This window comes from Oenanthe melanoleuca, chromosome 2 (assembly GCF_029582105.1).
Source record: "Oenanthe melanoleuca isolate GR-GAL-2019-014 chromosome 2, OMel1.0, whole genome shotgun sequence".
Classification (NCBI taxonomy): domain Eukaryota; kingdom Metazoa; phylum Chordata; class Aves; order Passeriformes; family Muscicapidae; genus Oenanthe; species Oenanthe melanoleuca.
In genome coordinates, this window is record NC_079335.1 from 49,609,644 (window position 1) to 49,637,539 (window position 27,896).

The following is a 27,896-nucleotide window of genomic DNA, read 5'->3' on the forward strand; positions in this document are numbered from 1 at the left end:
GTCATTATTAGGGAGCACTCATTTCAAAGATGCATATTCCTCACTTAGTTTGGACAAGGGAGGTCCAGTTTTTGGATTTTCTGTATGACTGAAATTTCCCAGGATGAATTAAAAGAGGAGCTGCCCTCTAGAAGCTTGCCTAGTGCACTCCTGGCACTGGAAGGGCATCTGCAGCAAAGTGTCAGGAGCTCACCAGGCTGGCTTTCCTTACAAACCCATGCCCACCCCACTTCCTGATACAAACACAGTGGCTACAAGAATTCTGGATGCTTGGGAGCTCCCAGATCTGACTTCAACTATGTCCTGACCCTAAGAGACACTGATTGCATCTTTGGGCCTGTTTCTACATCAAGGAGGTCCCCTGCTCATCAGGACCATGCAGGTCTCCCACCTCTGAAAGCCTTTCACTAGTCAGTTTAGATACCACTTCATGAGTTCAGGTGCCTTCTTAATCTGTATTTATGTATACAGTAACAAGGGAGAAGAACAACTGTCTTCAAAGCACCTGGAGGTTTACTAGTGCTCTGTAAAGAATGGGGTTGTTTCTGCCACTGAAGTTCATTTGGGTACAGAGCTGCATGTGTAAAACACATGCTAGAGGAGTAGTCTTCATTACTACTTTATTATTAATTAGGCTTCTGTACAAAAATAAAAGTGATGCCATAACTCTCTACACAGCTTCACTCTCTTGTCTATAATGAGATTTTAGAAACTTCTCCAACATAGTTTCCTCTTTGTAATTTTGGGTTTGTGAAAATGTTTTAATTGCTATGTCAGGGTAGAAAGAGAGTGGCTTTAATGGTATGGTTTTGGAGTTTATCCAACAGGCAGCTAATGCCTGTCATGGTTTAACCCCAGCCAGCAACCAGGCTCATGCACTTCTCACTTACACCCCCATCAGTGGGATCAGGGAGAGAATAAGAAGGGTAAAAGCTGGAAAATTCATGAGTTGAGATAAATATAATTTAATAGGAAAAACAAAGGCTGTTCATGAAAGCAGAGCAAATAAAGGAACTCACCATTTCCCATGGGCAGACAGGTGTTCAGCCATTACCAGGACAGCAGGGCTTCATCACAGGTAACAGTTACTTGGGAAGACAAATGCCATCACTCCAAAAGTCCCCTCCTTCCTTTATCTTCTTCCCACCTTTTTGTACTGAGCATGATGTCACATGGTCTGGAATATCCCTTTGGTCACCTGTCCTGGCTATGTTTTCTTCTGATTTCTCTTACACCTCAGCATCTGGCAGTATGAAAAGCAGAAAATGCCTTGTCTCTAAGCAAGTCCTGCTCAGTAATAACAAAAAAATATCTATATTGTTAACACTGTGTACAGCACAAGTCCCAAACATAATCCCACACCAGTCAGCACGAAGAAAATTAACTCTACTCCATCTGAAGCCAGCACATCACCACATAGCCATTCCTTCACTCCTCCCCACTCCCAGTGGGACGGGTGAAAAAATTTTTTAAAAATGTAAAACTCATGGTCTGAGAGAATAACAGTTTGATAGGACAGAAATGAATGGGAAAATAATAACAATGAATTAATTAGAACACACAAAACAAGTGGTGCAAAATGCAGTTGTTCACCACTCACTGACTGATGCCCAGCCAGTTCTTGAGCCCAGACCAGTTTCCCCACAGTTTAGATACTGAGCACAATGCCACACAGTATGAATTATCCTTTGGGAGTCAGCTCTCAGGCTGTGTCCTCTCCCAAGGCCTTGTGCAGCCCCAGCCCCCTTGCTGGCAGGGCAGCATGAGAAGCTAAAGATTACACTTGACTAAGTGTAAACACTGCTTAGCAACAACTAAAACATCAGTGTGTTATCAACATTATTCTTATCCTAAATCCAAAACACAGCCCTGTACCAGATACAAGGAAGAAAATTAACTCTATCCCAGCTCAAACCAGAACAGTGTTGCAGAAGGACTCATTGGTAGACCCCAACTCTAACCATAGCTGCAGTCTGTGCTGTTTAATCATTCAAGCAAAATTCTGAATAAACTACTCAAAAGAGGAAATTAATTTCCTTAGGCACTGCCAAGCATGTGCAGAAGTAACATCAATGAACAACCACTTAGCTCTTCTTGCTTTTATTATCCCAGAATAAAAGTTTGGGGTTTGCTGGCAGAAATTTCAGGTTGTATTACATGTGTGACTGGTGCAGATTTGAAGAGAGAGTAATTACTTCAAGTGACTGTGATATAAAAAGCATTGGCCAGATACATTAAAATGGACACTTGGTAATCTATGAAGAAAGTAACTATTCCCTTGCAATACATGTACATCTTACCTCTACTGTGGGATTCAGAGCCTTAGTGTAGACACTGTATTTGTGTTATAAATTTGGGATTGTGCTCTAAGTGATAGATAATTTATTAATGTGTATTTTGATAATATTAACTACTCCTCTGTGGTTGACACAAGTTGTTGTAACAAAAAATATCAGAGTAATCCAAATACAATGAAAAGAACACTAAATTTCACCTCCAAGTGCAAATGCAGCAGCCAGACATGCATTTGAAAATGCTGCATTTCAAAATTATTTCCTGAGATTAAACAAGTATTGTTTTTTTCCAGGCCTTTCTTCAGTTCCTGAAGAAGGTGGTTGCTAATGAAGGGAAAAACAAGATGAATTTGTGGAACGTGTCTATGATTGTTGCACCAAACCTCTTCATCTACAAAGGGAAGCGTGCAAACCAGCAAGAAATGCAAGCAGCGGCCAGCACCGCGCACATCGTGCGGCTTTTGATCCGGTACCAGGACATCCTCTGGACTGTGAGTACTGCAGCTCCACTACTGTGCAGTACTTTGCTGTGTGCAGAAATCAGAATAAACTGACCTTCCAAGGAGAAACTGATTCTTTGGAAACTCGCTGGAGTCTTCCGTATCTAGAATGAGGCACCCTGACAGATATTTCTGGAGTGAGAGCTACCTTACTTACCTAAGACATCTATTTTAGCATCAATTTCCTCCTGGAAGTACCTCTCCCACACCATTGTTTATACAGAGTGGTGCATAGAAGAATGATTTAATCTGGATGTGTAGGTGATATGTCTAAACTTGAATGTGGTTATAACTTTTTGGTATAACTTTTTGGGAAGATATTGACAGTCTCAGCTCGTTTGCTCATAACAGAGGGAGGGTGTAATGGGGATTGCAAAGACTAGCTCCTAATAAAGTTCCTGCAGCTGCAAACATCACTTTAAAGTTTCATATGGCATGAAAGATGATCTACAGTTTCACCAAAGGAGTATCTGTAGGTTGTTAGAGAAAGCTACTGACTGCATGTATAAACAGAGTTCCTGCTGCCCAAAATTTGGTGCCCTTCAAAAGACCCAATACATCGGGAAAAAATTACTGTATGTTCTCAGATCTAGTTTCTTCCATCTAGGTCCCATCCTTCCTGATTTCCCAAGTGAGAAAAATGAATGAGGCAGCAATGAACAGCAAGAGACAGCTGATGTTTGACAAAGGAGTGAGAAAACTTCTGAGGAGAAAGACTATGGAACGAGAGAGACCTGAACGACCAGAGGTGTGATAAAAAGATACAAGTTTCAAGGGCAGCTTTAAAGAGCTTCCCTCCTATATTGCATGAAAGATTTTGGGTGTGGGGAGGAAATCTTGCTATACAAAACAAGCTAATTTGAGAGTTATCCTGAAAGGTGTGCTTCCCAGTCCCACACTGTTATATAAGACAAAGTTTTGGGAATTAATTGAGAAAAGGTAAAGAAGGCAGAATGATTTCCAGCAGCCAAAGCTGCTAAGCTGGTTCTTAACCTGTTTCATAAGACTATTCTTCAACAACTATAGAGTCCTTAACCATTTCCTTGATTACTTCTCTTACAATTCACCAGTCTGTTTGGATAACTGAGTTTAATGTTGAGAGCACAGTCCCCAGTTCTCAGATGTTCTAAATTACACAGAGACAGAGAATAGTCTTGAAGAACAAAAGAAAAGACCAATTAGGAAGGAATGATGTCACAAGATTATGTGAAATAGAGAATGAGCCATCTAGTACAGACAAGAGAGAAAATGCAGAAGGTAATGTATGGGAGAAAAGTAGAAAAATAAATGTTATGAGTGGAGAATCAATTCTAATTCACCTTTCTCAAGAAACTGCCAGCACTGACTGAAGTATTTAGGTAGGGTAGGACATACATTGTGCTGCAGATGGAGACAGATGTTTATTTTAAATGGCAGTGTAGACTACTGTGCTGCAAAGTTAAATTCAGTCTGGAATGAACACAGATAGACTTCCCTGAGGAGAGTCAGTTACTGAAGTCAGCTTTGGGAAGACAAGTCCATTGATTGGAGTAATTGGCTTCACATCTAATAAAAATGAGGGTAGCCATGGCAAGTAGCTGAAATATGAAGGGCAAATTGGAGGCAAACTCTGTTTGGATAACTGAGTTTAATGTTGAGAGCACTTAACACAGTCCCCAGGTCTCAGATGTTCTAAATTACACAGAGACAGAGACTGGAGAGGCTATTGTGTTCTGGTCAGCATGGTATTAACTGGATTACAACTGGAATGCAAACCTTGCTAATTGATTTATCCACCATTAATCATGGAAGAGTGCATAAACTTCATAGATGATCATTTGAACCCTACACAAGGTCAAATTTCAAATTAACAGAAGCCATATGGTACTTGATGTTTTACTGTACACTTCAATCTACTTGGAGATATAGGAAGCAGAAACAGAGAACTGGATCTTTATGCCTCGTGAGAATTTAATCTTTAGAAGGAAGAACAGATATTCTTAATAATTTTTATATTTTCAAATAAGCAGCTGGTTCACTGACCAGTGTTAACAGAAATAAGTTAAAGTTACAATTCAAGGGCTTTACCCTTCATGCATTTATGTGCTACTTACCAAAGAGTTTGTGTCTTTGTGTTGTATCTGATTTGTGTCTACAAATTTGCATTTGCATGAGTGTTATTGTCTTTTGAATAGCCAAGAGAATGCAGGACAGTGAGTTTTGCAAACAACCTCAAATGAGGTTGCAGAATTGCTTCCAAATTGAGCTAGAGCAGTATTTGCCTTAGACTGACACTATTGAATATTGATTTTAGGGAGCTGTCACTTTTCCTCCATACCTGCAGTCTGACATACCCGAGGGGGTGATAAGAGTTTATGCTCCACTGCATTCAAAAGTCTCTATGGCAATTCAACTCAACAGCCAAACAAAAGCCAAAGACATCCTGGCTCGATTCCACTGTGAAAACAGGTGGGTAAAGCAGAACATTTTGTTTTTCCTGAACAACAATGTCAGAACTATAAATTCATAGATTGTTCCCTCTTCAAAGATTCATTGTGTTGCAAGAACTCATTTTCTAATCTAAAATTGCTAATTTATGGTTATGTTGGTCAAAGAAATTTTAACCACTTATCTTACTCTTTTCATTTTACTTTAATAATTGGCTTTACACAGAATCAATCTGCTCTCCCTTTAGTAGACCACTATTAAAAATGTGCATTAAATATATATTTTATAGACTTGCCACATAGAGAACCCAAAGGGATTGTTTTACATCAATCCATAAGTCTAGAATGTTTTTATTTCTGTAAAGTAATAATTATTAACAGTTATGGGAATTGGTAAATTGTGTCTGAATATCTTTCTTTGAAGTCTTCCCATGTTACCACATAATTCTGTTCTTTGAATAAATAACATAAAATAAATAATATAGAAGGTTTAGTCGACTGTGATGCAGTAATCTACCTCTGTAGCAGATTCATTATTCTGAAGTGGTCCATTTGGTAGAAGCTGTTGGTTTTGATAAGACAGTTCACCAATAAATACCAAACTTTAGCTTACCATAGATGATGGGTGATAAGGCAGTGGATTTAACAGAAAGACAAACTGAAAGGTTTTTTTCCATCCTAGCTGTGGATCATCACAGAACGTGAGAGGCCAGATCCAAAGTTTACATGAAATTGGAGGAAATATAGGTAGGTCTCAATTTTGAAAATTAATTCTGAATGTCCTTAACCTCCTAAAACACCTCAGGGCAGCAGTGTTTCGACACAGCTGGTTCTCTCCTACCCTCCAGTCCATTTGGAGGAAAGGAGCCTGACCCAAAAGCTGCTAGAATCAATGTCATTATTTATTCCAACTCCAGAGTGCCAGGAGGGGCACCCCACAGGAGAGAATGAACCCAGGGGCTGGATCTCAGCAGCACTTCTTACAGTCTTGCCAAACTCAGCTGACCTTTTGGTACCTCTCTCACTCTCGTAGCTGAGAATTTTTCCATGGTTAAGAGATACCAAGTCTTCCTATTGCAGGCACATTCCACCTTGCTGTCAAGTCTTTTTCCAAGACCTCCTTCTTACTGTATGTAAGTGTTAACCTCTCACAATTAAAAACCCACAGAATTGTGATTTCAGCCCCTGCAGATATGGGTGTTCTATACTCACACTAATCTGTGTGCTTTGTTTAGATTGCAAATTCCTTACAAAAGAGCTTTTGTCTTCTTCTGTTTCTTGCAGTGGCACTTCTTATAATAATAACAACAGTGGCTTGCCCCACAAGTTTCTGGCCTAAAGGTCAAAAAACATATTTTAATTTGAGATTACACAATCCTGGCTCTCTCCTTTCTCTGTTCATACCAAAATTCCAGATGCTCTGTTGTAGTCAGTTGTGAATTATCTGATTAGTTTATTCCTTATTTCTTCTAGATTCAGCTCTAAAGAGTTTCTGTAAAGTTTTTACAAAACATCATAGACTTACTTCAGCTGCAGTCAGGAACCTGTATTTATTACTGATGATAACACAAAACTAAAGTGGATTAGTGATTTGTTGTGCCTGTCCAAATAGGATGACCAACTTATGCTAAAACAGAAAAACAGTCCTAAAGGCCTTGTGAATCAATCCCAAATATTCCTATAATGGTCTTCCAAAAAATGGAGACATTTAATTTGCATCTTCATTTAAAATCATTTTTAAAGTCCTAGATCCTTCAGGGTACCTTAGTCCACTGATTAAGCATTAATTCATTTACATTGCTTTCATTTGAATAAAATCATTAGGACCCCAGTGACCTTATAAGTAACTGTACAAAAATTTTACCATAATCTTGTGTCACCGCAAAGTGACCTCACCAGTGAAATGACTTCATTACCCCATGTAAATGTAATATAGCCCAACAAATCAGCTTAACTCTAGAATTTATTGCCTTATTACTCAACTAAAAGGCACGAAATCCTCATTCTGGCAAAGGCAGCCACAACTTCCCAATCACCAGCTAATGAAACAGCTGAAGTGCAGAGGATTTTATTTTTTTTAAACCGGCAAATTGGCGACTCCCAAAAACCTTGTTAGAGTCCTGCAATTCTTTACAAGATCCTACTGTATGGGAACACATTGTTTACAGAGCTACTTTTTCAGCATTTAAAAATAGTGTAGAAGTCAGAGAGCTATAATTCCAGCTAAGTAAATCCAAAGAAATAAAACCCCCCATACGGTAGCACTTACACTAAGAGTGTTGTTGATGCTTCTAAAGAGACCATATTCATCATTTGGTTAAATGTCTTGTCCATTACTCAGTGTAATGCAGGACATCCTGCCTAGAAGTGACGGTGAATTCATGACTGTCACAGAGAAAAATCACTGCCAAATTTAACAAAGTCCCTCTCTGTACCCAGGCAAGATGCTAGCTGGATGGACACACCAAACCAGGCTTGCTGTGTGCAAGTCAGAGAAACATTCAAGGGCATTTTAACACAACTCTTGTCCCTGTGTGCTCAGGACATCCTATGATTCATGGCTGACAATTTCCTTTTCAGGTCAGCACTGTTTGGATCCAGAGGCTTTCATGCTAGATGTCTACCGTGCAAACCCTCATGCAGAATGGGTGATAAAACCAAAAGCCACCTGAAGCAGAAGGCAGCAGTATACTGGACAAAAGCCAGATGGGCAAGAGTGATGCCTGTCATTTTAAGCAGCTCTTGCAGAGACAAAATGGTAGCTACAGGACGTCGTTCCTTCCTACTGTACTGTCCAACTGATGGTCAGCACAAAGTACTTTCAGTATTCCAGCTTCCAAACCATCGGAAAAATATCACATTAGTTTTTCTTTCATATGGATTACACTTGTGCCAGTTGGCCCAGGAGGTGAGGAGGGCAGACCAAGGTACGGTGTTTGTTTCCTGACCTGGTGTTAGAACAATTTTTGGACATAATGCAGTGGCATCAGATGAATGAAACACTACTGACCACAGCAGAACACACAAGCATGACAGAGACATGGGAGAAGGGAAGGTGTCTGTCAGGCATGGAAGGTGGGAGCTCAACATGCAGCAGTGCCAAGACAGCTGTGTGAAAAACAACCTTTCTCCTGAAAGTAAATCCCTACAGAGTGTGTTACTGCAGCCCTTGTGTCTCTGTCACTCCTCATGAGTACCCAACACTGGGGGAGGGAGGCAGGAGGAGGAACTATAGATAGCTGTACTTCTCAGTGTACATACCACTGGATATCTCACTACCAGTCTTCCAAAATCATGTTGGGATCCCTCAGCTCTGTGCAATTGTAGTGCCACAAACCACACTCCCCTCCCTTCCCCTGAAGTTTCCCCACAAGTTTCAGGACACAAAGGCTAGGTGAGAAGGGGCATATGCCCCTAGCCCTGCCTTTTACTTGATACTTTCAGAATTAAATCTGTGTAATGCCAGACTATGAGATGTGTTAATGGTGCCACTTAGAGTCAACACCTTTTTTGTTAACCATTATAGTTTCTAATTTGTAACCTAATTCTTTTTATTTTGTTTATTTTAGCTTTAATATGTAAGCAATTTTTATACTCTTCAGCTGCATCAACAAGAGAGATCTTTGTTCAGGTCTTGTACAATACGGCATGGAGAAGAAACAGGGCTTCCAAGGAGAAAAGGGATTTAATAATTTACATATTAGGTCTTTAAAACCATAGCCAGTCTAGGTCCAGTTGTGCTGGAGGTTTTACAAATACATAGCAAATTGCAGCTGGCATGCAGTCTAAGCAAACACACAGGCTGAGAATAGTGGGCTGCAACAGCATTGGGAATGTCAGATAGGATGTCTAGTTTGGAGCTAGTCACAAGAGCAAGTGATGCCCTTCACTCAGTCACCTCACTTTGGGCTATGCTGAACTAAAAGAGGTTTGTTGAGTAGGGAAATCACAAATCTCTGGAGGAGAGCAAGTATTTTTTTCATCTCTGTCATATGAAATAAGTGGAAACCAATGCCTTCAACTGCACTGTAATGTCTTCATCATTAGATGATGATGATGCATGGTGAAAACACCCCCAGCCTGAGCAATGATTTTTGTTCCTGATCTGGACACAGTGAAGCAGAACAGGCAGAAGCTCTGTTTATTACATAGCAATTTAAAAGCACACTGAACCAAGTCCTCCAGGTGAACATGAAGTCTGCTGCCCTGCAGAGAAAGCCTGTAACTTGTGATGCTCTGCTGAAGCTGTGCAATGAGGATCTGAACCAGAAGCAGAGGCTCTAAAATGTGTCAAGTTAAACGTGTTCTCTGGCAGTTAACTTTCATTGTTAGTGGTCAGTGAAAGAAATCAGCATTGAATCAGTAACTTCACCAGCAACAATAATGTCTACAGAGGGCAGATCCTGTCTTCTTTCTTATCTTTTTGATAAAAATGATAAAAATTTACAACCATTTTCTTTAAAACAGTGACATTTTTAACTTTCTGGTTGTTTTGCTTTTTTTTTTTTTTTTTTTTTCTTGTTTGTTTGTTTGGGTTTTTTATTTTCTTTTGTTTTTCCTTTTTCTTCTTAACACTAAAGGAGACATAGTTGCAGCCAGGAAAAAAACAGGACAGTTGTATTATAAAATACACTCCTTATTTTGACAACTATTTATTTTAAGTATACAAGAGATAGTAGATCTGTGGCTTGTTTATAGGACTAAGCATAAATGTTTTGTCATGTGCTTTGCTCCCAATACCCTTTAGTTCCCTCTGTGGCAAAGGACAGCTCTTTCTGCTTATGCTGCCCTTGTCTGTCAGCTGTAAAGCAGGACTAGTACTTTCCATATAAAGGCAATGTGAGAATTAATCGAGTTAAATTCTACTCTCAGATGTAGCCAAACAATTCCCTGAGCAGATCAGGAGTTGTAAACATCCATCTGGGAAGAACAAACTCAGCAAAGACTTTTTATGTGGAAAGTGCTTTGAATACAAAGAGAATCATATAAATGCTAAGCATCATTGTATCTATAGCCAACCAAAAGGCATCCTGTGACTACAGAAAGCCTGAACATTAAGAAAATAATTTGAAATGTCATAGCAAATGAGCTAACTTCCAACAATACTTTCAGACAAATACATTGACCTCCTCCATCTTGCCCACTCATTTCACTCTGTGTTCTCAATGGCTGTGCAAGGGAAAAGAGCAGCCCTGTGTTCATGATGCAACTTGCTCAGCATGATCTGGACCTCATCAATGTTTTTTCTGAAATGGATCTCCCTGCATTCTGTACAGAATACAAGGGGATTTTGCAAGACTTTTACTACTTCTCAACTTAGGAAAGTCAAATATGATGTAATAAAATCCCCCCTGTGAGCTCTTGTTTTATGCTAAAACTGCCTATAACTTTATAAGACATGCATATTAGCAGATGAACTAGTTTCTACATGGAGTGGCCAAATACCTCCTGTCTCTGAAACAGAATGTCAGAATTCTCTTTTGATAGAAATGGCCCTAATGAACCATGTGTAGTGGTTAATACTGTTCCACATTAAGTTGTTTTGTATTGTTTTGGTACACTAACTTGATTTAATATGCAGCAGACAAATGGAACAAGCTCAATGGCATTTTGCAATATGAGGTCTCCACTTTAGGTCTTATATTTCAAGATACTCATGGAGGCATGAGGAATTTTGTTCCTCCTAACAGAAGTTGAAGTCAAAATTAAGTTGCAAGAGGACTGTCACCTAACAAGAAGTAACACACGTGGAAAGCTGTTACTAGGAAAGTGGTAACAAGCAGGGAGAAATTTACTGAAATTCCAAAGATGCCTCAAGCATTTGTATACTCCACGGTTCTACAAGGACAGCATTTTGCACATCAACACATAGAGAGTATTGTAAAAAGCAGGTGCTGCAAATCAGACTGGAATGCTTTGACCTGCATATGCAGCGAATGTCACTAGAAAGTGTGCGTGTGTGTAAAATGTGTCTGTGTCCATGTATAATATTAACTACCTCACTCTGCATTTTCCAGGAAAAATATTTTGGCTTAGTCGTTTACTACCTAATCTATTATCAATTTCACATTAACACTGACACAGTAGTTCTTTTTGTATGAGGCAAGATTTGAAATTACAATAAAAAAGATCTAGTAAAATACATATTTTGGGATATGTATGAAATTTTATCCAAACCATGTTGCCTAAATTATGCTTGTAATGTGAACCTTGTAAGATCAGATGTTGGGGTTAACAGACAATGAATACAAACAAATGGTGTTTCATTTTTATTTTTCAGTGGGTTTCTATTAATGTATGTCTTCTCTGGAAAATAATACAATGCCACTAATCAAAGTGAAGTGTTTGTATGTATGTTTCCCTTACAATCCTCATTATGTTATGTGTTTTGTTGAAGTATGCCAACGCGTACGTGTATTTGTACAGCAGAGTGTGTCCACTGTATTGTATCCATGTCAAAAATAAAAAAAAAAAATACAACAAACCCAGCTCTTCAAATCTAAACATGTATTTTGGATAGAAGCAGGGGACAGAAAAGCAGTGGTGTATCCTTTTTCACAGCATCTGTGTTGTTACAGCACCTGAACAGCTGTAGAGAGGACCATGTTCTGCCACCCTTGCTGAAGTGGAGGAGCTCTTTTCTCCAGGAGCTCTTCTCTAGATTACCTCTATGCCATGCACCAAACATCCTGCTTGGAATCCTGCCTCTTTGAAAGCAATGGCAAACTGCTTTGGAGTTTCATTTCAGCCAGTATTTTTTAAACTAGTACAAAATGCGTAGAGAAAAACTAACTTTAGAACAAATTGTACAAATACATAGTAAAAGCCAAATAAAATTGGAAGGAGCAAAACAAAAATACTGCTAGTTCAAAGAGAAAAAAACAAACAAAAGGAGATGGATGCATATTAAAGTAGGAGACACATTTGTCACTGCTCAATGATCTGGCCAGTTGATGAATGGATGTCTTTACTTGACTGAGATTGAGGACATGTCCCCCAAATCTGGTTTAAGAACAGCTACTGGAAGACTTATTTTAGAAACAGAGGCAGGCATGGTAAGAAAAGACAAAGATAACTGCAGGCTGGACTCAAAACTGCCTCCCATTGTCCATAAGAAATACTGTTTTCCAAAGAATGATGCATTAGTTTGCATTGCCAAAATACACAGTTTTTCCCAAATAAGACCCAAACTGTTTCTTCAGCAACACATCACTTCACAGGCATCTCTGTGCCATAGAGATGCTGCTTGTCCTGAAGCTGATTTCACAAGAGCATCAACAGGAAAATAATCCATCTAGCCAGTGTATCCATAATGAGCATCAGCAGCACTGGATAGTAAGGCAGAAGGAAAAGGAATTGGAGCTACCCTATGAAGTGTAACTAAGAAAATTCTATCTATTAAACTTTGAATCTGAGACCTTCAAAATTATGCCTTTAGTCAGTCTCCTGCTCCCTCTGCTGGACTATGTCCACTTACATTTCATATAATCAGAGTCATATAATGGCCTGGACTGGAAGAAGCCTTAAAGATTATCTAGTTCCAACCTCTCTGTAGTGGGCATACTTATAACTTCTTAGCCTTCCAGCTCTTTTTCTTCTAACTAAAATACAATGACAACTGAACTACATGAAATAATGCAGTTTATTGTAGTTTTATTATGTGGTCCAAAATTATTACCTTCTTACAAAACCACCAACACACAATAAAATGAAATACTGTCAAGTAATCAAAAGAAAACATACTGTAAACACTGATTAATAAAAATTCCCAAAAGAAAAATACCCAATTAATGCCATTAAAATTGTTGTAGAGGTATTTGTTGTTTAAAACCATTTAGTTAAAATGCAGACATAGAGCTTCTGATTAAAAAAAAATAAATGACCTGAGTTGGAAAACAACAAGAAAAATCAAATAGATGCAGGTTCTTGTCAGTTCTTCTTTTCATTATGAAATGAGAATGCAAAATAACAGATCAACAATGAGAAAAAACAATCCCTCTCTCAATCCAGACGGGCTTTGCTACAGTTCAGTGCTCAGCCCCAGGGCAGGAATGAGGAAACACTCCACGCAGGTCAAAAGCTCTGCTAAAGTCAAACAATTCTGTATGTTGGGCCTTGGTCAAAACAAGGTTTCTCAAACAGCCACGGAATGAGCTCTTGCTTGTGAGGCAGTTTTGCTTGACATCAGCTGAAAAACAAACATGAAATATATATAATCTATTTCCACCAAACTGAAAAAATACAAAGATCCAGGTTATTAAAATTCTCCCCCTCTGAAATGAGAGGTAAAATCAACACTTGAGGAGCATCAAGCTCCATTCATGTTTGGATGAACTGTGACATCCAACATGGACAGCTACTGCCCTTTTCAAGCATAAGCCATTCATGGCACTAACTTGGCAGAGTGTGCAGAAATAGTTCTTGCCAGGGGACAATGGAAGATGAGAGGGAAAAACAGAGGAGGAAACCACTCTGCATGGGTGTTTTTGAAGTTAAAATAGAAACTAGCAGAATATGAAGCAACAGCTGAGCTGTACACAGTCACAATTTCCATGGCAAACCAAAAGGGAGCACAAGAGTCACTCTTGTGAGAGTGAGCACAGGAGGGACAGAAGGGAAGGGAAATATTATTGTACCTACCAGGATAACCTCCAACATAAATGGGATTGTTTGTATCTGCAGATGTTGACTGGACGTAGGGATTATCAGTGTGAACCAAATTCCCATCGATTATCAGCGAAATGCGATGTTTGCTTTTGTTTGCTTGAAGCTTGTGCCATTTCCCATCACACAAGCTGCTTGTGCCTCTTGGTTCGTATGCAACCGTTATTCTGCCAGCTCCATTGTTGACATGGAATAAAACCTGTACAAACAGCCAGATGCCAATGAAGATATAAAGTAAGAATACATGAACTAATCTGCCTAGATAAAAGCACAATCACACTGGTGCAGAAATTTCCGTTTTAAATGTTTGGCAATACGCATGGTTAATATTTACTTTGATGGATAGAGTAGATCCTTATTAAAGTGTTTTTTTTTAATTTACAACACTTAGATCTACCTATGCAATGGTCCATTGATATACTTCACTAGGGATTTCAATGTTTCTTACAAATACAAATCAAGATGTTTTCCACAGAACCTGAGAGTTCAGATCTGAAAGAAGACTCACTGTGTATAATTGAAGAGAAAGAAGAATGGCCTGAAAGCACTTATCATTGTCAATAGATGTATTGATTTTTTTCATGTATTTATTTTTCAAAGCAGCAGACATTTCCTTAACTGTGTGGTGAGGATTAACATGTAAGTATTAACTGGGAAAGTATGTTCCACAGAAACAGTGATATTTAACACTGTCTCCAGTTAGGAAGCTTTGAATAAAAAATGAGCTATTTCTGCAAAAACAAATACTTAAGAGCAATCAAGTGTATGTTTTTTATGCAAGAGATGACTGGAGAACTATGTATATTGATTGTTAAAAGGTTTATGGAGCATAATGGCCAGTAGAAGTAGAGAATGAGTTAAGTGCTCATGAATATTGAAGAAGAGGTTACAAAACAGTGTGCATTGTATATGCAATATTTTTCTCAAGGACAGGGATAGCTTTATGGCAGTAAAAGTATTAAGCAATAAAAAAGATATATATTTGGTCTAACATACAAGGTATGCAGTACAGGAGGTCAGAGTGGCTGTACACTAACATAAATTACACTAATTAAAAATCCAGAAAGTTCTAGTGACTTCTGCTAATTGCACATTTTATCATGATGGCAATGAGAAACCTTGAGATAAAGCCTGTCCCATATTAGTGCTGTGGAAAGTTGCCTCCATCCACTTCACTGGTGTGTATTTCATGCATTCCAAGAGTTTTTAGCCTCCCAGTTTGAAGCAAGCCTTGTGAAATCAGTGTGCCTGCACAGGGCAGCCTACCTTGCCATGTACAATTTCCAGTCCAATAGCATCAACCTTGGCAGTGCTGACCCCAAGAAGAACCCCGTGCACTGCTGTTGTACGGAACTCCAGGGTGATGTTCACGTCAGACCGCACCTTGTAGCCTTCTCTGACTGAAAGGAAGTTAGAAGCTTCTAGCAGAAGACTTGCAACCCACAGTACAAAGTTAAATATATACATTACCATTAAAAGGTCTAAAAAACTTGTTAATTATGCTGCTGGCATATGAACCTTGCAGGACCTCTGGAAAGTAAGTTTTCCAAAGTTATAATTCCCATATTTACTAGAAAAGATAAATTCCCAAATAAGACTTTTTTCATCAATTCAGATTTAATCCCTTCTATCTCATTTGTAAGAAATTGTAAAGAGCACAAATGTAATCTTTCATGTTACTTCCCAAGTCTTTTGTCTTCATATTCTTTATAAGACCTTAACATCATGAACATGGATATTCTTAGCTAAAGAAAGATGTACTTCATTTCTTTCCCAGTGCTAAAATCATTATCTCTCTTATTTGTGCAAGATAGCCCTTTGCAGAAATTACCACTTTTGGATGAATGGAGTGAAGGGACTCAGTTAGAAATCCATATGCAGGGCATGCACTCACTGTGTGAGGAGTCAGTTAATTACACACAGTTCCAGTAAGACCTAAAAGGAGTATGTTTTCATTAACATTAATTCAGTAAGGCACTGTTTTCATTTCATGACACTTACCAAGAGCAGCAAAGCCACTTCCATCAAAGAAAGTACCCTCCTGCACTGTTTTATAGCATTTATTCACAGCAAAGATAGAGACAGGACTCTCGTTGTCCAGTTGTTTGCCATTAATTGCCATGCTACCAATGCAGGCAGGAATACTGTGAGTAACCTAAGCAGGTGGAAACAAAAAGACAATCTTTAGTATAAATTGCTGTGATGCTTAGGGATTCATCTGATCTCACTGTAGATAAAACATTATCTGAACAAAACACAGCAGAATCTAGAATATTTGCACAATTAAATTTCTATTATTATGTATAATTATGTAAGGTATATAATGTCTTAGAGTCAAAATCAAATAGTTTAGAAGCAGAGCATACAATGCCTATAATATACAGAAAGAATTGTATTTGTTTGACTGTGAGCAGGGATACACTCAACAGTAAAAACATTCCAAACACGCTTCAGCAAATTAATGATTAATCAAGATTTCTGTAGGACATTTTGCAAGCTCTCTTCATCAAAAAGATTCATCTGAATCACTCCAGGGGGTGTCTGGGCAGGAACAGGCTCCCCAGGGAAGTAGTCACAGCACCAAGCCTGACAGAGCACAGGAAGCATTTGGACAGTGCTCTCAGGCACATGGTGTGACTCTTGGAGTGTCCTGTGCAGGGCTAGGAGCTGGACTTTGATGACCCTTGAGGATCCCTTCCAAATCAGGACACTCTACAATTCTATGAGAAACATTATCGTCATCACCATAATCCTCATCAATATAAAGGGCTGCACAAGGAGGAAGGTGACAAAAACCTACCCTCTAAAAGCATGTATTAAAAACATGCTTTAATCTAAAGACACCTAAACCCAGTCTTTCAGAGGTATTTAAGGCACCTAATTTCCCTTTGAATGCTATAGGACTCAGGTACCAAAACATCTGAGATTGTAGGTCATGTTTTTACCTTATACTGTGAAAGACATGAATTTATATTCTTTATCCATTTTTAACAGAGGAACAGGATGGAAAAAAAGTTCTGTTAAACACTATTACTAACACACAAGCATACAAGCTGTAGCTGGAGTCATTAAGCCACAGAAAGCTAAAAAGATTGATCTAGTAAAGGTTCATTACTTTCCTTGTTGCTTCTTTCCCTAAGTACTTATTTTTAGCCTGTCAGAGACAGGATGCTGAATTAGATGAGTTTGCTGCACTATGCTCATTCTAGTCTTGCAAAATGCCAGAGGTACCCTTCACCCCAAACCTTCTTACATTCCCAAGATTCTTTGGTATGTAGTCTAAGGGAAGTCCTCCCACATAGAGCTTCCCTTCCACGTCCAGGGTGCTACCATCTCCCAGAGCATTGACTTCTACCAATTCCTGTCCATCCACAATGATTGTGCCTTTTCTTTTAACGTATTCCGTCTTAACCTGGAAAAAAGGGAAGCAAGCACACACAAATGAGTAAGCTGAATTTGTTACCTAGTCATCATTTGCCATAGAAATATGCAAGACAATTGTTTAGTGGTTCGATTGCTTTGACATTCTGTTCTGAGGCACCCTGTTGAAATTCTTCCTGAGGCTGTGACGATTTCTGAATGCAACTGAGCAGTTAAATAGCTTTCTTGCCTTCCCAAGGGCTCACAGTGATTTCATACTGTCCTGCCTAAGGTTTTCAGTTTTATTATTTCTTTAAATCACCAGTTTATTGCCTTAGGATATGGGTACGTCACTGAGTTTGGAGAAAGACATTCTGTGCTGGCCTCCTGCAATTACTGTGTTACCCAACAGCTGAGCCATCTCAGCTCTGAAGTGCACATTCCTATGCTGTCATTTTATGACAGGCAATGCTATGTTGGCTATGACCAAAAAGGTTTCCAGTTCTGTCCATCTTGTTCACTCATGTTCTCATGCCTGCCTTGCCCTAAAACAATTACATACAGCTGAGGGAAGTCAGCTAGACATTTATTCTTCTCTATTTACTTTTAGCCCTACTCAGAATAGTGACTAGGTTCAAAATGAAGTTCCATGAACAATTGGGCTGGTAAGGGTATAAAGGGGTAAAGCAGGGTTGTATGAGCTGAGGGCAGAGAATGAAAAGAAATGGTGCTTCTTTCATTTGCAATGCATATTAGTTTGAATTGCTTGCAGAGGGTCTGCACCAGTCACCCCCAGCTGGGAGTGGTGTGACTCAGCCTTAATCTCTGAAGAAGGCTGAAGCTCCTGCCTTATGTCCTGGGTAGTTAAGATATGTCAGCTCTTGTATAGAATCTTTTCAGCTCTTAAAATGTGGATAGTGTCACTAGAAGTTTAATGTGAGTATGTGTAATTTTAAACAGGCAGATGTAAGTCCTGGAGCGTTTCTACTTTCAGGGTAGGCAGCAGAGCTTGACTGTGATATCTCTGACAGAAGTTCATACTTCCTTTCTTTATGTTAATTTTTGCTGTTTTTTCTTCAGCTGATTATGTATGAAAACCAAAAAGAACTCTGCAGATTCCCAAGGCACCTAGGAAAGCTGGCAGCTTTGTGTCATCAATCACTTTGTCTCATAGAAGCCTCTTCCTAGAGTGAATCTTCACATATGGATAAGGGAGGGGAAGCTTAGCAGGATGAATATTGTCATCCTCACCTGCCTTTAGGAAAAGTGATACCCTCAGAGTTACTTCCTGAGTGCTGTGTGACACCTCCAAGCTGCAGACATCATTCCTCCTCAACTCTGCTTAAGACAAAGTCCTCCATGCACTGTAAACGTCCCCTTTTCTCATGTTACCTCAACCAAGGAAAGGAAAGACAGTGCCTCCCTGTTGTCACCAGCTGCTGGGACACGCTCAGGTAATAAGCGATAAATGGGAGAAAAGGGAAACTGTGCAGCCAGAAATCTGTCACCCTGACACATGCTGAAATGCAGGCCTTTGGTGCCATGCATTGAAAGCTGTCAAAAAGGTCAGATTTTTTACACTTCTCTGTTAGGCACTTCTCTGTTGAAGATGACCATCACTACATGGTGAACTATTTAATTCCTGAATAGTTTGAGATAATTGACAGTAGTTGAAAGACGGATTTGATGTACAATTAATGACAATTTTAAAAATAAAATAATTATCAAATAAAAGTTTTCTGAGTGACTTCATGATTGGGTTAGAGACAGTTTGCTTTTACAACACAGAAAGTATACAGAAAAGGCCAGCAAAATCCATACCAGTACATCCAGGGAAGAGAAAATGGAGCACAAGATTGGCGACCACCTACCGTATGCCATTTTCCATCACTGACAACAGCAGGGTGAAGAGCTACTGCTTTTCCTTTGCCTAAATCAAATGAGAAATGGAGCTGTCCCCCATAAAGCTGTAGGGCTGCATAGTCAACCTGGTTTTGGTGAGCCATGTAGTAAATCAGGCCACTGGAGGCAAAGGTTCTGAGAGTCAGCTGGATGGAAAGTCTAAACAATAAAAATTCAGTGTTACTGAAAGGTAATTCTTCTGCAGTGATGAAAAGCTTTTCTGGACACAGAGAACAGCCTGAACCAATTTATTGTTATGAAAGGAGACTTACTATTACAAAGGCCAGAAAAGTAGAATTTGTGTTGATTCTAAGAAAGCATGACTTATAATATGTTTCATAATGAAAATCAGTGCTGTACCTGTCAGAAGTGGAAAAAATGCTTGTCAAAAAGCAAGATGAACTTTAAGAGGGACAGCTCAGCTGTTTGTGACTGCAGGTTTGCTTATTGCCCCAAGAAAGGAAGCCATTCCAGGATAACTTTGTGGCATCCATTACTATTAGCCAGGCTTGCTGGGATATTATGGGCAGTCTCAGAGGGAGGCTTAAAAGGTAGAGGAGATTAATGAATCATTTCTTATGTGGACATCAGGTTCAGACTACATGGCATCAATCCTCTGCAATGTCCTTTGCTCAGTAGCTCTAATAGAAGAGCTAGAAGGAACAACCACTCTTTTCTCAATGCCTGCAGGGACTTTCTGAGCTGAAAGAAGCAAATACAAGTGACTTGCAGGCTGTGTGATGGGGACCTTGTTGGGAGCCTCTCAAACAGCTAAAAGAGGCAGGGAGGTTATCGCATGTCTCAACAAAATGATTCTTCTCAGCAGCCTTGTCTCCTTCAAGTGCACCTTCAAACATGGAAAGTGCACTTGTAGAAAATAGAGAGGAGAGGCTGAGATGTCATCTGCATCAGACAAAGGAATAGGGACTGGATGTGTGCTCTGTATGTGGAAAAAAGAAATCAAAGCATTGACAGAGGGTACAGTGAAACTCAAGTCTGAGAGGAAAAAAAATGCAGAACTGTGACCATGAATTACTAAACTCATGATCATTAACCTGGGATACTTTCTTCCATGAGGAGTTCACAGAAACCTGAAGTGAGGGCCATGTTCAAAGCTGGCAATGCAGTGATCAATCATGAAAACCATCACTGCACTTCTTGCAGCTCAATACAAAATAACAGTGTGCATGTGTAATTCAGGATATACTCACTTCTTCCTGACAGCAGATTGGTTGAAGAGCAGGGTCAAGTGGCTGCCTTTGGCAAGTCCAAACTGATGGGCACCTTGAACATGATCAGGCAGCTCATCTTTTGCACAAACTACCTGTTAATGAAAGGTCTTTATTGAGTAGGATAGTGTCAGGTGCTGCCCAGCAACTGCTGAATGACAATGTGCCTGCACAGAGCTTTGTTTGAAGCAAAACTGAGCTACAAGATAACCACAAAATATACAGCAAGCATCAATTAACTAAACTCACAATCATTCCAACCTATCTCCAGGCTCAAAAAGAATTAATTCTAATGATTAAGCTATGTCTCATAGACATCACTGGCCTTTTCTACTGAGAAATGTTTGTCATTTGAGACATATTCAATTCACTTTTTGTCTTAATTGATAGATAGCCCTTTGGATAACTAAGATAACTAGAAGCAAAAATTCAGTGTGAAAATCTTATAGGTTTGGTAAAAATGTTTTCTTATTTTATAAGAACACGTATTTTTATTATGATTTGGTGTAGGAAGAGCTGAGTAACAGAGTATAAGCCAACACTACACTTTAGCTCTAAAAAGGACAACTTATTTATTTTTATAGTCACAGTTTGTATGTATGAAATCTTGCTCTTTTATAAAAATCAAATGTAAGAAATTTTGCTTTCTGTTGCCACAGGAAAATGGTTTCAGAATGTTTTGGAAACCATTAAAAAGATGTGCAGCTGCAGGAGGAGAGAAGTAATGTGCCTTCTCTCTTGGGAACAGGACTGTGTGAGAGGAAACAGGTGCCATGCAAGTTGCATTCAGACACTGTGTCTCTCAAGTGGTTTGTGCCTCCTCTCTGACATGGAGCAGAGACTGCATGTGTGTGACCAGGAAAATGTGAATGCAGAGCTGCACAGCTAATGCAAATTTGGGCACAGAGTCCCGTTTGCAGGAATACACTAAAGATAACAGTTACTTCTGTTGGGATATTATCATTCCACTTTTTGTTGATGTTGTTGCTGCCTGAAGAGTGATAAACCTAACTACATTTCCATTCCAAATGGCCAACAGGCTGCTACAAAGGTTAGTATCACTTTTTCTACAGGAAACACAAATTTCAACATCCATTAAACCATTCCATACTGCAGAGGAAGCAAATATACAGTCTATAATTTGATAATTCTTCACAAAGAAAGGACAAAAGAGGTGGCAACAGAGCTTTGCTGCAACACGTACTTTTTTTGTATCTGTGAGAGGTCTCAGGGGAACTGGTAGAGCCTGAAGTTCAGGTTGAATCACAATGTCTGATGGCTGTACAGCTGGTTTAGGCTTCTCTGACAGAAAGCAGCTGTCCATATCCACATGTTCATACTTCATGGAAGTGGTGAAATATAAAAGCCTATATTTAAAAAAAACAAACAACACATTTTAAGAGGTTCATTTCTGCTTATTTCCAAAGCAGAAGGAGAGTATTTTACAAGCTCTTTCAGAAGTATCAGGAGACAAGGAAAGAAAAGAAGTGGCATCTGTGACAAACAGATTGAGAAGTGGCAAATAATCTGTCCACAGATCAATATGAATCTACAATATTTTTGGAAAACCATTCTGTGTGTCACTGCAGATGAAATTGCAGTAGAGAAAGCTGTGATTTGTGCAGCATCTAGATAAACATTGAAGACATTTTTAATACCATTTAGAAATATAGCTGGGTAATATCAATTTTCTCACTGTTATAATAGTATCATGCATATCTTATGTTAAAAACCAGGCAAATGGAAGTGTCATGGAGATATCACAAACTACATTTAACAATTACTATACATGGTTTTCCAAAACAAGGCAGTAACCCTTCTGACTTACTCCTTGTTAAAAATGAGGTTGCTGATACAGCCATGAAAAGAGCCAGCCAATTTTAGCCCTAAGATGCCCTCTCCTGCTGGAATGCCACCAGCGTAGAAGTTGGAGATATTAATTGGGCTATTTTCTGCTGCTGAACCAAGCCTCAATTCTGCAGGTTTACTTTCATCCACCTGTACAGTTATGATTCTGAAAAAGATAAAGTAGGGAAAACATTCAACAAGGTCTCAGAGAGTCATTTTCAGATGAAAAGCATTCTTATCAGCCTCAAAAACAACCTCTTCTAGTAAATAAGGATTCCATTACTTTGATAATTCTTTCAATGTCTTAAAAATGGATGCCCTACTTTTAATGATTTTTAAAATGTAAAGTTTTGTCAAATATCTTTCTGAATTATTTTGATAGCTGTGTATCTTTTTTCCATTACTATTTAGTATGCTTGTACTCAAGTGCCCCAAGCTGTTCTAGAGATTTTGAGAGCTTTTAGCTACACCTCTATCAGTGGCTGTATAAAATTACCATGTAAATCAGAACATCTGCACTGACAGCAAAAAAAACAGAGCCCCCATTATTCCACCTAATAAGCTAGCAAAGGCAATTCCTCAGAGAGTGCAGTGAACTGACAACAACATACAATAATTAAACAGGTAGTACTCTTTGCAGTCACATGTACCTCTTATTCCGAATTAGGATGACAGAGTGTTCTTGCCCATCACTGTATGTTCCATTAGCAGACTGAAGAACTACTTTCCTAATACTTGTTCTATCTCCAGCATTAACATGCACTGCAAGATGACCATCCATCAGCATGATGGAAAAGAAGGGCTGTAGATTTAATCAGAGGATTAATTTTTAACTGTAGCTCAATTTTCAGACACTCATTTGGTGTTTAAATGGAATATACAGGAGAAAAATTTACCTCCAACCTTGTTGCAAACTTTTTAATGAAACTCAAAGACTAGTAGAAATTGTATTGGCACCTCTCAAAATGCAATGACTTCTAACAGTAAAAACAAAAGTTGGATGTTTCTCTGGTCAAAATACCTCTAGGTAAAGTGCAGGAGGTTTTTTTTAATGCACACACTACTCCTTCTCTTAGAGCAGGAAACAATAAGATTTTCTCTTTGGATTCTAGAAGCTCCAACTATCCATCAGACAAACAATATATATAGCAACCTGACTTGATTTTACAAAATAAAAAGGGCAAAAATAATCCCCAAAAGGTCTTTCTTTTCAGTACTTGCCAAATGTGCTTGTCTTCGTTGTCGCTTTTCCAGTCCCCTGCTGAGTCCAGCAAGGATGATGCCACTGCTGTTCTTTGTAGCAAAAGTTGCCATCAATTCTGACTCTGGGCTTAAGGACTTAGGTACCAACTCAATATATCCATTGTTCATGATGCTCACACTGTGAATAGGCTATTTTTTGAAGAACAGAAATAATTACTGAATTTATCCCTACATAGTGTCAGGTAAGAAAAAAAAATCAAATATATATTAGATTATCTTAGAATTTTCAAAGATAAATCTATTTCAACTCACAGTAAACACCACTATTCCATTAAAATAAAGATCAAATCACAAAACTTTAAAGTCTCCTACCTCCAACACACAGCCTTTTCTTACTCCATATGAATTTCTAAGCAAGTCAAAGGTGGAACGAGATATTTCAAGATTCTTGATGCATCCCACATACATTCTACTATTAAGACCTTTCCTGAAACACAAAACAAGGCTGTCTTTCCAAGGAGTAGTACTTGGAATCTCCTGGGAGAAAAGACTAATTAAGAGATCTGTTTTAAAGAATGCAGTTGGTCTGCTGTAAGTGAAAAGAGATGTACTTTAAGTTTTACTCTCAGATACTAAATCTGGTCTTAAAAAGAGTCAAGATAATGTTGTGCCCAAATTAAAGCATACAAGTGTGTAATGCTGTGTTGCCAGGTCAGGTCATTTCCCAAAACTTTAAGGTGAATCTTCAGCTGAAAGAAAATGGATTGTGTAAAAGGGTAAGAGCAGCTGTCTACTATGCAGCATTTATTTTTCAGTTTTCAAGTCTGGAAGATGCCTAATTTAGTTCCTGGTTTAAGGCTGAGAAATCTAAGGCTATCCTGCCATAATCCCGTACAGGCTGGTATGCCAGCCAAGATTAAAGAGTCTGCAGTCTGTAATGACTGTGCAGAGACCAATAATGTACTAGAATTTACCTTATTGTCAAGAGCATAGAGAAAGTTTAATTAGATTTTCTCTTTCCATATTTATCCTTCCACAGTGAAGCCAGTGGAAGAAATGTGACTTTGCAAGTTCAGTACAGACATGCAATACAAAAAACACCCATAAACTAGAGACATGCTATAAAATATATATTTTCAATGTTTTCTGTTGATCTGTTCACAGTTGTTTTTCCTCTGTTCCAAGTTACTGAATTACAGGAATTCTGCAGCACAACTTCTATCCTTAAGCACAGTTTTGCCCATAAATGCCATCTGGAAAACTCAAGGCTCGCACAGGTAGAGATCAAAGGAGCATCATTGCAGACAGCAGTGCTGAATGCTTGCCCCAAAGAGCAGGGGGGGCTGCTGTGGCAGCTGCTGTGGTGGAAATCACCCTTGAAGGAAGAAAATAAAATTAATTCTGATCTGAACTGCAGCATCAGACCTACCAGTGGAAAGCACCATATCAGAGTTTGAAGTCAAAGCACAGATGTGATACATGTGGCCATAAACTAAACTCCAGAATTCACTTTTTTCTCTGAATTTCAGAGGAGATGAGAGTGTGTAAAAGTTCTTCCCTCACCTTACAAGAGTCTTAATAAAGGTACAAAAGTAAGACACTTTACCTCAGAGCCCTTGATCTTGGCAGCCCACCAATGAAGATTGGGTCCTTATCAGAGCGGTTCAGGTCTGAGGCAACCCCAGGAGATTCTCCTTGCTTGGTTTCTTTATAATTAAGGTTATATGCATCCATGACTGCCAAAATTCCTGCAAAGAAAAGAAAGTAAAGATCTGGAGAAGGACATGAATACACATTCTTCCCTTCTGGCAATCTTGTCCATAGTAAAGGAAAATGTATTCATTGACTTGGACATGTATGGACAATCTTCTTATTTTTACAATAAGCAATTTATTGTACTTCCAGCTACTCCATTAATCTCATTCATTCTTCTCTGCCAAAACCAAATCTGGAGAAGTCTACAGGAAAATAGATACATTTGAAAATATGTTTTAGCTATGAGAACACGTGTTATTGCCAATCACAGGACCCCAGATAACAGTGGTACTATGTAATATTAAAATGCATAAGAGAAAACGTGATCCCTCACCTACAGACTCAGACAAAAATCTCAGTCTTTAAAGACTATTGGTATTTTCTTGTGCACTTTTGTGTTTCTACACTACCTGCTCTTTATGAGATGTGCTAAACCAAGTACAAGATTTAAACTGTAGTCCTTCTAAAAGCAAAGTATCATAGACGTGGCTGCTAAAGACACTGCATTGGAAGTGATCAAATTTGATGTTCCCTGAAGCTGTCTTAGATATTTGTACCTGTAAATGTGCAGACACCCAGATTTTTCAATCTGTAGCCTACCTTGCTTCTTATTCCGATTGAATGAGATTTTGTACCACGTCCCATTGTTGTAACGATTTTCTGTTGTAAGAGCAAGGGGTCCTGAACCAAGATCAACAGTCACCCTCACTTTGCCATCAACAAGCTCAAGGGACAAGAAGTCTCTCTGAGAGGAAGGAAAAAAAGCCCAAAACAAAAACAGATCACAAACTAACACATTACATTCCTCTAAGTAAAATCTTTCTGAAGAACGCATCACTGACAGGACTGGCCAACTGTGTGGAAAAGATTTAGCAACTCTTGCACCTGGACTATTTGTTAGACCCAAGATGCTCATCTTCACTATATTTAGGAAAATTAAGTTACAAGTACCTCTGAAGGATTTATTTTTGTTTTGTCTTATTATTCTTACTTAAATGCATTATGACGTTTGATTACTCAGCAGAGGAAGGGGTAAATAAAGTCATATTTTCCTGATTTTGGATGAAGTTAAAAGTAATTTGATTTGATTTGATAGTTAGCATAATGATCAAACACTATGATTCTTTTACTGCAAGAAGCAAAGCCCTTCTTCAAACATTAAAAAAGACTTTCTGAATTGAATTAAAGATGCCCCTTCTGAACTGTAAAGCTTAAATCAGATATCATTGTGCAATGTATTCAGGCAGTGAGTATATAAAGCAAATGAATAATGCAGTGACTCTGAAAGAATCTGTACCCAAACAAAGCTTTTCCTTCCTTCAGGAATATAAAACCACCATCTAAGAATGCAGTAAACTGCATGACATGACAATGAAGGCCTGCTGATGGGTCTGGGTTATATTGCTGTTGCAGGAGTTTTATTTAATTTGTTTCAGTTTACTGAATTCCCATCTTATGGATTTAACTCAATATGCTTTTTTATTATTATATTGTCCTTCTGCAAGCTCAGTTCCAAAACATTTTTACATTCTGAAAAGGTTTCTCCAACTGAAAAAAACTAGCTTGTTGCCCTTATTGTTTCCTTTTCTATCCTTTAGTTAAGTAACCATTAGTTTTAGTGTAAAATAATTCATTTTTATTCTAAAATGTAAATAAACTGTGAAGAATTATTTTCATTGTTTAATTTTGCCCTTAGTTTAGGTGAACATTTGTTCTAATGAGTTGTCCTCTAGGATTCTTGTCTTTATTCCTTTGGCTTACGATGTCAATCACAGGAGATGAACTACACCAAAGTAGTAATATGCTCTGATCAATTTTCTTACAGTGCCATTTGAAGCAAGATACAGAAGAAGCCCATTTGGTGAAAAGGTACTGAAAAATATTATTATCTGGGTCACTGTTGAGCGGAGTGCCTTCTCCACCACTGAGTATCCACTGCCATCAAAATGGAATGAAGTGTCCTCATCCTGTGGGCTACAGAAGTAGAAAACCAGTAAAAAAAATGTTAACTGAACATTTGATTTTTCCCAGTAATTTTTATATAAAATATAAGAAAAGTTAGATCATAGGATAGTCTGGGTTGGGAGGGACCTTAAAGCCCATTCCATTCAACCCCCTGCCATGGGCAGGGACACCTTCCACCGGACCAGGTTGCTCAGAGCCCATCCAACCTGGCCTTGAACACTTCCAGGAATGGGGCATCCACAGCTTCTCTGGGCAACCTGTTCCAGCATCTCACCATCCTCTCTGTGAAGAGTTTCCTTCTAACACCTAATCTAAACCTACTCTCTCTCAATTGGAATCCATCCCCCTTGTCCTGTCACTCCATGCCCCTGTAAAAAGTCTCTCTCCATCTTTCTGGATGGCTCCCTCCAGGTACTGCTGAGTCAGTGCAGCCTCCAGGCAGTAATTTATAAAGTGTGGGAAAACACTTGAACCTTGATGTAATTAATGACTGAAGGATTCCAGCCAATGGCTATTTTCATTATACAACCTCACAACACTGATTTAGCCATGGGGAAGGATGCACACAAGTGTTCTTCCCTTATGCATGAAAATAAAAGCCAAACCCAATGATTTCCTAAGGGAAAAAATAATTGTTACAGCATTCACCCTCTAAATTAAAACATGTCATCCATTTTTCAAAATGCTTTGCATAATTGCTCTTACAATACATGATCTATTAGCCTCTTTCCCTGCAGCACTTGTAAAAAA

The 27,896-nt window shown here is 38.7% G+C and overlaps 2 protein-coding genes across 3 annotated transcripts in view; one reads left to right on the forward strand and one right to left on the reverse strand.

Moving 5' to 3' along the window:
• Positions 1 to 12,056, forward strand: part of ARHGAP28 (Rho GTPase activating protein 28) — a 76,492-nt gene extending 64,436 nt beyond the window's left edge. For both annotated transcript variants that reach the window (XM_056484107.1, XM_056484108.1), the window contains exons 11-15: positions 2,588 to 2,785; positions 3,402 to 3,542; positions 5,088 to 5,242; positions 5,903 to 5,967; positions 7,801 to 12,056. In XM_056484107.1, coding sequence (XP_056340082.1) covers positions 2,588 to 2,785; positions 3,402 to 3,542; positions 5,088 to 5,242; positions 5,903 to 5,967; positions 7,801 to 7,892 — 651 coding nt within the window. In that variant the 3' untranslated portion in view covers positions 7,893 to 12,056. The remainder of the gene's footprint in view (positions 1 to 2,587; positions 2,786 to 3,401; positions 3,543 to 5,087; positions 5,243 to 5,902; positions 5,968 to 7,800) is intronic.
• An 800-nt stretch (positions 12,057 to 12,856) lies between these two features.
• The window catches only part of LAMA1 (laminin subunit alpha 1), a 97,614-nt gene continuing 82,574 nt past the window's right edge, over positions 12,857 to 27,896 (reverse strand). Inside the window, exons 49-63 of the mRNA XM_056484109.1 lie at positions 27,005 to 27,155; positions 25,782 to 25,926; positions 25,033 to 25,174; positions 23,799 to 23,913; positions 23,445 to 23,615; positions 22,874 to 23,025; positions 22,204 to 22,389; positions 21,580 to 21,742; positions 20,358 to 20,470; positions 19,116 to 19,305; positions 17,138 to 17,296; positions 15,886 to 16,039; positions 15,151 to 15,284; positions 13,861 to 14,083; positions 12,857 to 13,408 (exon numbers count right to left, since the gene is read on the reverse strand). Coding sequence (XP_056340084.1) covers positions 13,248 to 13,408; positions 13,861 to 14,083; positions 15,151 to 15,284; positions 15,886 to 16,039; positions 17,138 to 17,296; positions 19,116 to 19,305; positions 20,358 to 20,470; positions 21,580 to 21,742; positions 22,204 to 22,389; positions 22,874 to 23,025; positions 23,445 to 23,615; positions 23,799 to 23,913; positions 25,033 to 25,174; positions 25,782 to 25,926; positions 27,005 to 27,155 — 2,359 coding nt within the window. The 3' untranslated portion in view covers positions 12,857 to 13,247. The remainder of the gene's footprint in view (positions 13,409 to 13,860; positions 14,084 to 15,150; positions 15,285 to 15,885; positions 16,040 to 17,137; positions 17,297 to 19,115; positions 19,306 to 20,357; positions 20,471 to 21,579; positions 21,743 to 22,203; positions 22,390 to 22,873; positions 23,026 to 23,444; positions 23,616 to 23,798; positions 23,914 to 25,032; positions 25,175 to 25,781; positions 25,927 to 27,004; positions 27,156 to 27,896) is intronic.